A 14,816-nucleotide genomic window follows, 5' to 3' on the forward strand; every position below is an offset into this window, starting at 1 on the left:
TTTTTATGGTGTCAAGCTAGTGATGTTAAAGAAACGCTTACTAGGAGGCAACCCATCTTTCTAAACCCTTCTTTTTAGTCATTTGTGTTGTTATTGTACTCTACTTGAATGAACTACATTGCTTTGGTTCAACTGTGCTATGTTTGGTGATAAGTATTGCTTTGTGATGCTCTTGTGTATTGATTGATGTTGAGATGATGTATGATGTGCTGATATACAGGTGATGGCTCACAATGTATAAAACATGTGCTTGAGGTAAAATTTAATTGAGATACTAAGTAGGGTGTTTTTCTGAATTCTGGGACTTGAGAGTTTACCTGTGTGAGTTTTGGGCTTCAGAGTTGTTGTGAATGATTGCCATTACTTTGGAAGCATGAATGATTTTGCCCAAGTTTTCTGTGATTGAACTACTTGCTTGCAGGTTCCATATGATCAAGGTCATCCTTTGTTATCCCTTATTATTTTAGCCTTCAAATGATTTTTGTCCACTGAAAAGAAAACAATTTGTTTTAACCTTTGAACCTTGAGTCTTATGCATGTTTTGAAAACCCTTTGGGAAAATCTTTACCTTGAGTTAAGTTAAGAACATTTGTGAGGTATTGATAAAGGTTCAAGTTTGGGGTTGCTGAAAAGGTTGAAAAAAGAAAAGAAAAAGCATTGAGCTAAGCAGTGAATACAGGAAAAGCAAAAGCAAAAGAAAGAAAAGGATGAAAAGAAAAGAAAAGAAAAGTTCAATGCAAGGAAAAGCTGGGAAAAGAAAGACAGTTTGTGCTTGAATGATGATATCATAAATGTTTCTCTTAACTCAAGGATTTTGCTGAATAGAAAAACCAATTATCTTCTTAGCCCAGCCAAGTTACAAGCCATGAAAAGCCCTTGTAATGACATTATGATAGTAGAGTGAAAAAGACACCAACACCTCACTATACACCTGTGAGTTGAGTGTTACACTTTTGAGTGCTTGAGTGATACACCTTTTAGTGCTTGAATGAAACACTTTCCTTAGTGAGGAGTAGTTCTTTGAATTTCTGATTGCATCTTTGCTTGGTTGCTTGATCATTCTTAAGGATAGCATTTGTTGAAGTATATGAGCATCACATTGATTTTGATTGAAATAAGGCATCTGTACATCTTGACTGACATTTGTATGTTGAGCTGATAAAAGTGATCTCTTGTCTTGAAAGAAAAAGTTTTGAAAAATGTTAAGTCATTATAGTGATTGTTCTGAAAAGCTAAGTTACAATCTGTTTTTCTTGAGGACAAACAAAGTTCTAAGTTTGGGGTTGTGACAACGATTGAAAATACCGTTATTTGTGATGTAATTTTGATACTAAATGCACCCTTTTGTGCTTAGAAACTTGCTTGGAATCATGTTTTTTTGTTAAGTTGTGTGAATAAGAGAGTTGAGGTTATATTTGATGATTTTATGACTAATTCTCCTTGTTTTGATAGAAAATGAGATAATATGGAAAGCAGGGATGAAGTCCCATGGAGATGGAGCTCAAAAAGGCCTGGAAAAGCACTAGAAGGGAGAATGGTCGAAGCTTGGGCGCCTTTTTTGGAGGCTTGTGCATAGGAAACCACCGCTCACCGTCCGAGCAACCTTTTTGGGGCGTTTGAGCTCCAGAAGCATGAAGCTTGGGCATCCTTTCTGTCTTCGATCTATTTAAAGGACCCAGTCATCCTATGTTTGGTATATCTAACTAGAGTAGCACAACAACACACTCTTCCACTCTCTGAAGGCGAATTTGGATGCGAGAGCTTCCATCCTCTACTTTTAAGGTTTTGCTATCTCATGCTTTTCCATTATTCATCTAGTTTCACCATGTCTATGGGGAACTAAACTCTAATTATTGTTGCGAGATGATGTAACCTTTAGAACTCTCATGTATTTGAATTGATTCTTAATAACATATGTTTTTTTTCATTAATTGTTAGAGTAATTCACATTTAATTGCTAGGAATGCTACGAATTGCATGAACTGGTGATTGAGGACAAACTTATTTTGCTGAGGGATCGGGTTTTAGTGATTTGGTGAGTGACTTGGATAAATCTAACCCCAACAACATACTCATCTCATATTAAACAACATTCTTTCATCACTGTGCTATTATGCTATTGATCAAACTGCATTTATATTTAATTTTCTTTCTTTGCATTTGTAGCCAATGATCTCGTTTTCTTTAAGTCTTAATAAATCAAGTTATCACACGACTGTCTAATGCCGAGAGTTCTTTGGGATACAATACTTGGTCTTACTATTTTATATTACTTGTGCAATTCGGTACTTGCCGATTCATCAACAAGTTTCTGGCGTCGTTGCCGGGGACTCACGCTTTAAACTATTCTATTTATGTGATTCTTGATTAACTTTGACTTTGTTTTGATTTTTATTTTTTATTTGTAATTTTTGTCTTATTTTTAATTTGTGGTTTGTATAATTTGTTTTTGTTTTTGTGCTAACAGTGTTTTCTAGGGCTTTGTGTCTATTGCTTATAGGATGCAATTCGGACAAGTTAATTTCAACCACTGGTGGAAACCTCACTCAAATATGGGACCAAGTCAATATGGACAAGCTGCCAAACAACAACAATGGTAGGAACAACCCTCTCTATCAGAAAGAATGGCTAATATGGATGACACACTTCAATAGTTGATGTAGATATATGATTCTCATCATAAAAGCACTGAAGCAGAATTCAGAAGGATAGAGAGGCATCTCTGTCACATAATTCAGAAACTGGAAGTTTTTGGGGGTAATATGAAAGTAAACCCTAGAGACGAGTGCAAAGTTGTTGTTACTAGAAGTGGTAGAATTTTAGATGAGAGAAAAATAGAGAGAAAAGAAAAAGAGAGTCTGAGTGAAAAAGAGAAAGAAAAAAAAGAGAGTAAGAGAAAAGAAAAAGAAAAAGAGAGGGAATAAAAGAAAAAAAAGGAAGAGGATGAGCGAAAAGAGAAAGAATTGCATGAAAAACCCCTTCCTTACATAAAGAATTATTCTAGGAAGGAAAAAGAAAAACAGTTTGAGCGTTTCATGGAGATTTTTAAGAAATTGGAGATTAACATACCTTTCTCTGAAGTTCTGCAACAAATGCCCTCTTATGCTAAATTTCTGAAGGAGCTCCTCATTAAGAAAAGGAAGTACATTGAAGAGGAAACCATTGAAGTTCAAGGAAACTGTAGTGCTTTCACCCAAAAGCTTCTACCTTCGAAGTTGAAAGATCCAGGCAGCTTTACTATTCCTTGCACTATAGGAAATATCTTTATTGGAAAAGCTCTAATTGATTTGAGAGCCAGTATCAATCTCATGCCACTCTCCATGTTTGAAAGCACCCTCTTCCACTCTCTAAAGGCGGATTTGGATGCAAGAGCTTCCATCCTCTACTTTTAGGGTTTTTCTATCTCATGTTTTTCCATTGTTCATCTAGTTTCACCCTGTGTATGGGGAACTAAACTCTATTTGTTGTTGGGGGATGATGTAACCTTGTGAACTCTCATGTATTTGAATTTATTCTTAATAACATATGCTTTTTTCATTAATTGTTAGAGTAATGCATATGTGCTTATTACATGCTCTGTTTAACTCATTCATAGGATGTTGTATGAATTGCATGAGTGTTTGGAGGTTCCTTACAATTTAGGTTCTTGTTGAATTCTCCCAAGAGTAATATTTCTCAAGGATGAGGGTATGAGCCTTGGTCGTCTTAAAGATCTTGATCTTCACATTTAATTGCTAGGAATGCTAAGAATTGCACGAATTGGTGATTGAGGACAGGCTTATTTCGCCGAGGGATCGGGTTTAAGTGATTTAGTGAGTGACGTTAACATTAATGCATAAAAAAGAATTCTTACATACATGAGAGGAAACTTGGTGAAATCTAACCCCCAACAACATACTCATCTCATATTAAACAACATTCATTCATCACTGTGCTATTCTGCTATTGATCAAATTACATTCATATTTAATTGTTTGTCTTTGCATTTGAAAACAATGATCTCGTTTTCTTTAAGTCTTAATTAATCAAGTTATCACACAAATGTCTAGTGTCGAGAGTCCTTTGGGATATGATACTTGGTCTTACAATTTTATATTACTTGTGCAATTCGGTACACTTGCCGATTCATCAACAAAACAAAAACAAACACTTTGTTGTTCTGAACAAGCATTAAATGACATTAAATGCTCGATATTTAAAAACAACAAAAGTGATAAGAGAAAAGACATATATGTTGCATGCATATCTACTCTACTTTGTGCAGATTACGTATTACACGCATCGACCTACTCCATCCTATATAAATCAAAAGTGGACATTTGGAACAAAGAAGACATTCATGGAATGTTCTCTCCATCTGAAGTCATTTCAGAAAAATCGCATTACCTACTTTTGTCAAAGTATTGAAAAAACAAGCTAACTTTGACGAGTTATATTTAATTAATGAGTGCTTTATACGAAAAGACTAAGAAGAATCAAGAATCAAGGAAAAAGCTTTGTCTAACAGATATAATTCTGAGAAGCCTTTAAATAGAATAAGATTCCAAAAGAGAATAAAGAGAATAACATAGAAAGAAAGAATTGAAGCAAATATCATCAAGAGAAAAGCTCTATAATGCACACAAACTCAAAAGAGAATATCTGAGAGAGAGAACCCAAGAATCGAAACACTCTCAACCTTGATTGATATATAAGTTTACTACAGCAAGAAAAGAGAAGAGAGAAAATATTCAGTGAATCTATTAGATTGATTTGTATTAAAGATATATCTTCTTTGCGAGAGTTATTGTCTAAGGACTTGTAACCAATCTTTTGATTGTGAATTCTGAAGAAAATTTAAACACTTTATGTTTAACTGAGTGAGGTTAAACGGTAACTAGACAAGTGTGTCTAGTGGAAACCAGGAGTGGATGAAACTTTTACGTTTAACTTGGTAGAGTTAAGCGATAGCTAGATAACATATAAGGAAGATATCTTGATTGTCTAGTGGAAACCAGGAGTAGGTTAAACTCAATTAGACAATATATCGGGAAGATATTTGGATTCTCTAGGGATACCAAGAATGGTGAAGAATACTACGCAACCAGAAGGGGCTGAAACTCAAGTAGACTAATGTATCTGGAAGATACCGGGAGTGTCTAGGGATACCAAGAGGGGTGAGAATACTCAATTGTAATCTTGTTGAAGATTATAGTGGAACCCTCTAAGGTGGTAGAGGAGACTGAACGTAGCTAGTTGGAGTGAACCAATATAAAAATGTATGTGTGTGTTTATTGCTTTATTATCTTTAAGGCTCTGTTCGTTTGAACAGATTCACTATGCATGCAGAATTGCGAGCGCGGATTCTAAACGAAATTATTGTTCGTTTTTTATGATTTGAAAGCAATGAATTGTAGAGATTTGCGGGATGCAAGTTTTTTTCATCACCCTCTCATATGCACAGATTTGAAGGGAAACATAGTAAAATGACATATTTAACCTCGTATAGTTTTCCAATTCTTGAGGTTCGAGATGAAAATGGAGTACCCATTGCAAGAAACAGTACACTATGGTGAAGCATTTGTGTGTGGTGAAGCATTCAATGGAATAGTTTGTTTCTTGAATACAAGGATAAATAAAAATGTCAAAAGTAGTTTCCTATTATTGTCTTCTTTTTTCACAATTTTTTTTTCTAACTTTGTTCTAAAAACAAATTATTTTAAAGTTGAATAAAACATTTTTTTTCAAGAAAATATACAAGACGAGATTTAGATTAGCTGGTTTGTTAATTAATTTTTACCATTTTTTACATTTTAATAATTGTTTTTCATTTTATAAACATTTTTACAATTAAATATAACATTAACAATTATCATTTTATATTACTTTAATAACTAGGGGTATTTTGGTAATCTTTAATATTAACAATTAAATTTTTTTTATCTGTCACATCAATAAAATCCTACACTAATTCTCACAAATTTTACTTCTAAATCCATTCTCAATTATCCACAAATGCACTAAAAAAAATTAAAAAATTACCCTCAAATCCACTCAAATCCATTCAAATCATTTCCCCGAAATCACTACAAAAGAACAAAGCATAAATGCGCATTTTTATAAATCATGTAGTTGCATCTTACTTTAATTGAAATTAAAGCTTTTTCTACTAAATGATTCTTTATCAAAAGCAAGCTTTAACAAAACACTATAGCAAACTCTTTTTCAACAACTGAAAGACACTTACAGAAAGAATTGTTTGTTTAAACTAATGTTTGAAGTCGAGTGATTAATAAGTTATGTAATACCTTTACATCTTCAATGAAAGAGCTATATTGATTTGTGAAAAAGTTTTCCAATAACACTATTCAACCCTCCGTTCTAGTATTTTTCCAAGTATTTCCAATATTAGTCCTAAGTCCTACAATTTCTCGGATCTTATAGTGTCGTATTAATTTGTGTCGTGCTAGGTTTTGTTTTGCCAGGATGAGTTTATCTTGACTGGGTTGTGTTGTCTTTTGGATGGGTTGGGTTGGTCTTGGTTGGGTATGTGTTGTCTTTTGGACAGATTGGATTGATCTTGGTTGTGTTAGTTTTGATCGAACTCGATTGTTTTTGTCTGAGATTTTTTGGACCTCAGATAAAAGGTTTTGGAAGTCGACATTGATGTTTAGAGGTCAACCACAAGGTTTTTTACCTTCGTCGAGTTGTTTGGACCGTGTGTGGTTTTGGTCGTATTGTTCTATTCCTTTGCTGAGTTGTGTATGTTGGCTGTCGAGTTATGTTTTAACTTGGCTAGATTGTATGTTATTGGTTGAATTGTTTGATGTGATAAAGTGTTGTCAGATTAGTTGGTATTGGAAGATGGGATTGCGTGACAGCTTGTCGGTTCAATTGGTGCTAAGAGATGAGTTTATTTGTTATGTCTTGTACGTAACTCCAAAGCTAGGTTTTGATAATTTTCACTTTGATGGCTTTCGTAAGCAAGGGAAAAGGGGAGGTTGTTTTGCTTGTAAGGCTTTGGCATAAGCTGAGTATAATATTCTTTAGGGTTTTAACTCATAAGACTTTTGGGAAGTAGGGGAGACGGGTCCTGTCCGTAAAACTTCATACTTAAGTAGAGTTTTACTCGTAAGACTTATTTTGAAAGAAGACAAGATGACAATATGTTATTGAGGAATGACATGTGGTTTGGTTTCATGACTTGGTGTTTCATGAATGTGGTTTTGGCCTCATGGGTTGATTTGAGCAATGTAGGTAAGTAAGGTGATTGAATATTCATCATGTTTTTTTTTGTTAGCTCACCCTTTGTCAACACCCAATTTTGTCCGGGTAAGTTAATAAAAATAAAACTTAAAAATAAAGGTAAAAACAAAAATAAGAGAATAATAATTAATGGTGGGTAAAGAAAAAAAATGAAAAAAATAATAAAATATTTTTCCTTAATGTTGGACACATCATTAGAAAATATTTTTGAAATATTAGTTTGATATGGTAATAATTTGAATCAATATTATGCCAAAAATTATAAGTAGTAATTAAAATAATATATTGATATAATTTGTTGCGTCAGTTTCTTTTTAAAGAGAAAAATATGATTTTTGAAATGGAAAAATTTTCTAACAATAATTATAATCAATGTATTGAATATTATTTGATTTGTTTTTCTTGCAACCAAGATCGTTTCTTTCCCTTTTTTCTTCATAGTCAATTAATTCATAATTAGGGCATGATTACCATAATATTACAAGGTGTGTATATAAATACGCATCCTGTCATAGAAGAGAGGGACGAAAAAAAAGAGAGAGGGACGTGCAGAAATAATAGAAACAGAAAGAGAGAAATAGAGGAAAATAAGTTCTCACACATAAGGGTTTTATCAACGGCAGTCACCAAGGAAGAACTAGGGGAGTACCGAAAGCTAAAAAGGTACGTCACCTCTACACCTTTCTTTTTCTCTTTCTATTGTACTTTCAAGTTCTTTTTTTCTAAAAGGTGTTATTTTTTCTAAGAGGTATTTTTTAATATCTGTTTCGAGCTTATCAAAGCGCAATTTTCACTCTGGCACCAAAGCCCAGTTTTCATCCTGACACAAAGCCCAATTTCATTCTGGCACCAAAGCCCAATTTACATCCTCGCACCCAAGCTCAATTTTCCACACTAGCACCCAAATAAAAAAATTCCTTAAAAAGAAAAAAAAATAAAAGTTCAAATATCACGAGGTTTGTGCGTCTCTCCATCAAATTTCACGAGGTGCATGCGCCTCTCCATCAAATTTTACGAGCGAAGTTCATAAGGTATGAGACACCCTCCACTGATGTCACGGCTCTTTAGCAAGATCCACAAGGTTGCTACAGTCTCTACCAGGTACGCTTCGAGATAATCTTTTTACTTCTCTTTAGACCAAAAAGAAATTAGTGTTTTTATCTTTATTTGGATTTTACAATGATTACATAAAAGCCCTAAGGCTCATGTTATCTAGAAAAATCTAAATAAAGAGAGGCCTGACAACACCAAATTTTGTCTCGGTAAGTTAATAAAAATAAAAAATTAAAAGAGAAAAATATAAGCAGTAATTAAAATAATATATTGATATAATTTGTTGCATTAGTTTCTTTTTAAAGAGAAAAATATGATTTTTGAAATGGACAAATTTTCTAACAATAATTATAATCAATGTCTTGAATATTATTTGATTTGTTTTTCTTGAAACCTAAGACCATTTCTTTCCCTTTTTTGTTCATTGTCAATTAATTCATTATTAAAGCAAGATTTCCATAATATTACAAGGTGTGTATATAAATACGCATCATGTCATAGAAGAGGGGGACGAAAAAAAAGAGAGAGGGACATGTAGAAATAATAGAAATAGAAAGAGATAAATAGAGTATAGAGGAAAATAAGTTCTTACACATAAGGGTTCTATCAACGACAACCACCAAGGAAGAACTAAGGGAGTATCGAAAGCTAAAAAGGTATGTCACCTCCACACCTTTCTTTTCTCTCTTTTTATTATACTTTTAAGCTTTTTGAATGATATTATTTTTTACTACACACAAATAACGTATATTTTAAAATCATAAATTTTGGAGTATAAGTACTCATTGGCCTATGGCCGGTTTCTTTCATTTTTCCGACCTTTCTTGAAATAAAAACATACAAAATCTTTAAAACCAAAAAAATTTCAATGTTGTCAAACTAAATCCTTGTCGGGTTTACTTTTCAAAAATCTCAAACAATCCATAATAATTTTCAAACAAATTCACAAACTTTTTTCTAGATAAAGAACTACGTGATCCTTGATATACATAGGAGCAAGGTCAATCTTTGTCGGGTTCATAAAATAATAAATATTTTTTTGGTTTCTTCTTGGTTTCTTTATATTATTATTTTTAGGGAAAATTAAATATTTTGAAAAACCACGTCAACTTTATACATTTAATTAAAAGTATTGTTTTTGGGTAGGCAGAGTAGGGTGCTGACACCTTCCTTATATGTAACCGATTCCTGAACCTAAAATCTAGTTTTCGTAGACCATGTCTTATTTTACGATTCTTCATAGTTTTTCGAGAATAAATTGTGGTGGCGACTCCCAAAATCTTTTCTTAAACCCGTTTGTTTTTCGGCTCGCCGTCCCGTCGCGACCCCGATTTTGACACCCTTGGTTGTTTGTGTTTTTGCAATATATTGTTATAGATAATACTGGTGATGCTTAAAGAGAGGAGGCGTACTAGAAATCTTTTGAAAGTTTTGAATGTATTTGGAACAATGTTATTTTAAATTTTAATTTTCGAAAAACATATTTAAGTTTGAATTGAAATAGTTTTTTTTAAGTTCATTGTTTAGTGATGGCATCAAAAGTTGTATTTCTTTAAGTAAATCAAAGTTTTATAAATTACAAGTGGCATCCTAAAAAGCGTGTTATAGTGAGTATCTTGGGTTGTGAGGGAAACTAACTTTGTTGTTTGTTGACTTTGTTTGGTTCTTTCTTAATTTTGTGTATAGATATCATTACTAATGTTAAATTGTGGTTGTTTATGAAGAGTTTTGAAAATTAGCATGTCTTTTGTTTAACTATTCATATGATGTTTTTAACATGCTTTTGAAAAGGTTTGGGTAGAATATAGGAAATTGTGTGGAGTTTTGCTATGTAATTGTGAGTTTTATTGGTTTGTAATTTGGTCTAATGCTTGTGAGTAGCTCCATGGTGTGTTGTGTGAGATTTAGTTAGATATAAGTTGTTTGTTAGGGCTAGGATTGTTTGTAGCTTTATTTAAGGCATGCTTCTTGAGTGGGTGCCTTGAAAGGGTATCTCTTAGTTGGTAGCTCGACGGAGTGGAGGATTCTTAGAGTGTAGAAGCCAGACAATGAATTAATTTCTCTAGGAAGAAAATTTTATGACCTATGTTAAGTTGTGCTTGTTTGTGGAGGGTCTTTGCATTGTTGAAGCCAGATGACAAATGTCTGTATTGAGTAGTGTTTAATACTTGATTCTCGAGTGTCGAGGTTAGAGGAAAAATGTCTCTAGACTGAGAACTTTATGAACTGAGGTTTGCTTGTTAGGATCTTTGGAATGTCAAAGTTAAAGGACAAATGTCTCGTGACGCAGAACTTTATTGATTGGTGTGTAATACTTGACTCTTGAGTATCAAAGTTAGAGGATAGATATCTTTGGACTGAAATTTCTGAGTCAAGACATTGTTATGGTTTGTTATAAAAAGTTATATATGTTTCTAAATGTCGTAGTTTGTAAACATTAAATGAGTTTATTTTTGCTTTGTGATATTAACTCAATCACATCTTTGTGACAATGGTTTTCACATGTGGTGATTATGATTTATCATGGAAGTATTTAATTTTTGAAACAATATTTTAGTATGATATTTTTTTTTTCAATGAAGTGTATATTTGTAAAATAATGATTTTTTATTTATTTATTGAGATTTTTATTAAACTAGAAATGAAGTTTTGTTTTAAATTAAGACTATGCACCATATTAACTTGACAGAGTGATCAACTTTCATTTACCACATGGAACTTAGTGATGTGCCACTAAAGCTTTTAACTTGACAGCCACAAAGACATGAAGTTTGTGTGCACCATAATTAAGGAACCGAATATACACACGCCTCCATGTCCTGTTAAGGAATAGAGAACCCCAAAGCCCCCAAAATCCCACTGCAAAACCAACTCCTGTCCCAAGGTAGAGTGACTCGGTTTCAAAGGCATCATCATTGCTTCCTGCATATTGCATTGACACTTCAACGCTACCACTTCCTTGTGTGCAGTTAATTTGTAGAGGAGCTCCACAAAGCCTAGGGTTCCCAGCAAAGCTAGAAGCATTCAAGCTCTGAAGCTGAGTCCCAACTGGGATTTGTCCAGTGAAATCATTGTATGACATATTCAAGAAGCTCAAGAAAGATATAGAGGAAATGGAACCAGGAATTTCTCCATAAAGTTCGTTGCTAGATAGATCAAGAGATTCCAAGTTCTTCATGCTTCCAATCTCCCTTGATATCTTTCCTGTGAAATGATTTCGTGACAAGTTCAAGGACTGTAACTGAACAAGACTGAAAACTTGTGAAGGGATTTCTCCTGACAAGTTGTTAGATGAAAGATCAAGTGTTCTGAGTAATCCATAGTCTTCATACTGTAGCTCCTGGCCTTTGTTGTACAAATTGAACTCAAACGGGTAATGACTTGTTCTTTGTGCTCCCCCCATGCTAGGAATGTCACTGATGCATGGAGGAATAGGTCCTGAGAGATTGTTGTGGAAAAGATCCAACTGAATCAGTGAAGAGAGATTGCATAGCTGGGTTGGAATGTTTCCTTCAAATTGGTTAGATCCCAGTAGCATCACTTCCATAGCACGTGGCATCTTTGTTGGTACAGTCCCAGAAAAATTGTTCTGTTTGATATTGATGAATTCCAAATTTGTTATGTTCGATAGGTCCAATGAAAAATGGCCAGACAAGCTGTTGTTGTGCAAATCCAGTGCTATGAGATCAATGAATGTAGCCATTGATGGAGGGAGTTCACCTGTTAGCATGTTACTCTCCATGAAAAGGAAAGACAAACCTTTCCAATACTCCCAACAATCAGGAACTCCTCCGGTTAAAAGGTTGAATGATATGTCCAAATAGTCCAAATTGTTTTGACTGCCCAACTTGTGACAGAACAAAGGGGCAATTGGTCCGTAGAAAGAATTGCGGGACAAGTCCAAATAGATAACATTTGCTGATATATGTGGGAGGCCTCCAGTGAAATTATTATGATCCATAAATATGAGCTGTGAGTTGAGTGTGATGTTTGTTAAGTCTGCAGAGATGTTGTTCTTGGAGAGGTTGAGTTGTGTAATATTAGCCACAAACCTCCAAAACTGGTCACCATTTATGGATGAGATACTTGAATTAGGAACCTCTAGATATACTAGTGAGTGTTGTGTGTAAAGCCATTCTGGAAATTTAGGACCTAACTTTGCATTGCTCAAACTAATGCCCTCCAACTGGAAAGGAGGAATCCAGTCAGAAGCCAAGTCGAATGAAAAGGGAGCATTCAACACCAGTGCTTCTAAATTAGAGAGATTGGAAAAATGGTTTTCATGAAGAACACCTGACAAGGATTCACCACCAATGAACAAGCTTTTCAAATTAAAGAGCTGTCCAAGGCTGGTTGGAAGATTACCATTCAATGACCTGGAGCTTATGCTCAAGTCAACTAAGGATGAGAGATTTCCAATTGATGAAGGGATTGAACCAACAAACATGTTATCAGACAAACCAAGATATTGCAAATGTTCATGTTGGCCTAGCCACTCCGGGATCGATCCATTAATTTCATTGTCGTGCAACCTTAAAGATTTAAGGTTTCCAAGGCTCAACAAGCTCTTTGGTAGGCTACCTTTTAGGAAATTGAAGCTGAGGTCGATATTGGAGATGGTGGTGAGGTTGAAAAGCCAGTAGGGCAATTCTGAATCAAAAAGATTCCCAGAGAGGTCAAGAGATAAGAGTGAGGAAAAATTGACAAACTTGATGGATGGACTGATATTGGTAAGATGACAACTTGCCAATCTTAGCTCTAACAGTGATGGATGCAATTGCATTGACTGAAGCCAGTTGGACTCATTTTGAAGATTGATTTCACTAAGGTTGAGATATTTCAAGGAAGAAAGTTGATTAAGCCAGAGGAGATTATCAACATGAAGATCATCATTAAAGGATAAGTCGAGAAACTGGACATCAGAGAAGCTAGCATGAGCATCAAATGGTGCACTTAAACTAGTAAAGCCATTCAAGCTCAAGTCCAAGTAGCTCAAAAATTGAATTTGAAACAAAGACAAGTTGATTTCACCTTCCAAGTATTGTTGCTTTAGATCAAGCCTTGTAACTCTTCCTGTGTTGTTGTCACAGTGGACTCCCTTCCACGAGCAGCAATCTTGTTGAGAGGACCAGGAAGGGAGCTTGTTGGAATGATTCACAACACCAAGTTTGAATATCTGCAATGCGGATCGATCCTTTTCGTTGCAAACAAGATGAAAACTGGTTCCAGAGGCAGCTCTGTGGAACATAGTTGCATATAGCAACCACAGAAGAAAAATTGAAAGTTGTGAGGACATGGCTTGGAAAATGAGAAGATGGTGTTAGTGCTGACTCCTACCACCTTATCTATATAGCGCATGTTGCGTTTCCCCTCTATATACCATATCAATCATGTTCGTGTCATCAAAGTAAGCATGCTGGCAACAAGCATTAATCAGAGGCATCAGGAAACGTTCAACACTAAAACTTTGCGCGTTGATTCTTCAACAGTCTTCGATTGTGTTATTTACTTCAAGTATATTTACTTCAGAAATTTGTTGGTTTTACTACTATTTAAAAGGCGTGGCAAAAATGTATCATGGTCCCTTAAAAATGGGATGGAGTGGGATGGTCCCTGGTAGGAGAACGGACTAAAAATCCTAACTCATTCGGTTAAAATGTGAACTAGTGGGATCTAGTCGGTCAACTTTTTCTTTCTAATTTTTCATTTTTTATTTTTAAAACTTGTTATATATATATATATATATATATATATATATATATTAAAATATTTTTTTAATCAAATAAATTAAAATAGTTACTTTTATATTTTAAATTATTCTATTATAATTAATAATTAGAAATTTGATTTATGTGTTAATGATTTAAGTTATAATAATATTGTATTTTTGAAGTAATATAATACACAAAAATTAATTTTAAAGTTTTTTTTATAACTTTTATTTAAACAATAGAATGGTGGATTTATACACTTCATTACAGGCTTATTTAACGAGTTAGACAAGAGATGTCAAAACAAATTTATTGGTGAAAAACTCTTTTATTATTAAACTAATTATTTTATTAAACAAATTTAATGAGTTAGACAAGACTTAAACTTATTTTAACCCGTTTATTATTAAATTAATTACTATTTCATTCTCTACATCTTCCACTAAATAACATATCTATTTTAACCCATGTTTCAGTAGTAAGAGGGATGATCTCTACAAAACACTTTTTTCACACGATTCATATTAGGTTATCTTAAACACTTTATTTAACTTTCTTTTTCGTTCTCGATACCTGAATTCCAAATTATTGATAGGGGACCTTCAACTTCCTTATATATCTTGGTTTTTAATGATGAATAAAAGAATGATTTTTTGGTTTCTTGCACAACAAATGACATAACAATTGCTTTATTTATATCTTGTGTGTGCTTGATATGAGAATTCATTTATATTAAATAAATCATGTATTAAACTGATTAATAATCTTATTTTTGGATAAAATAATCGATTTAACATAGTATATAAT

General features: G+C 33.7%; 1 protein-coding gene across 1 annotated transcript; it reads right to left on the reverse strand.

Moving 5' to 3' along the window:
• Positions 1–10,975: 10,975 nt before the first annotated feature.
• Positions 10,976–13,974, reverse strand: LOC124838142 (receptor-like protein EIX2). The gene has a single exon (XM_047313663.2). The coding sequence runs from the start codon at positions 13,592–13,594 to the stop codon at positions 11,018–11,020; it is 2,577 nt and encodes an 858-aa protein (XP_047169619.1). The 5' UTR covers positions 13,595–13,974; the 3' UTR covers positions 10,976–11,017.
• Between the last annotated feature and the right edge of the window lie 842 nt (positions 13,975–14,816).

The sequence above is a fragment of the Vigna umbellata genome, chromosome 7 (genome assembly GCF_029865625.1).
Source record: "Vigna umbellata cultivar VRB3 chromosome 7, Vumbellata_1.0, whole genome shotgun sequence".
NCBI lineage: Eukaryota > Viridiplantae > Streptophyta > Magnoliopsida > Fabales > Fabaceae > Vigna > Vigna umbellata.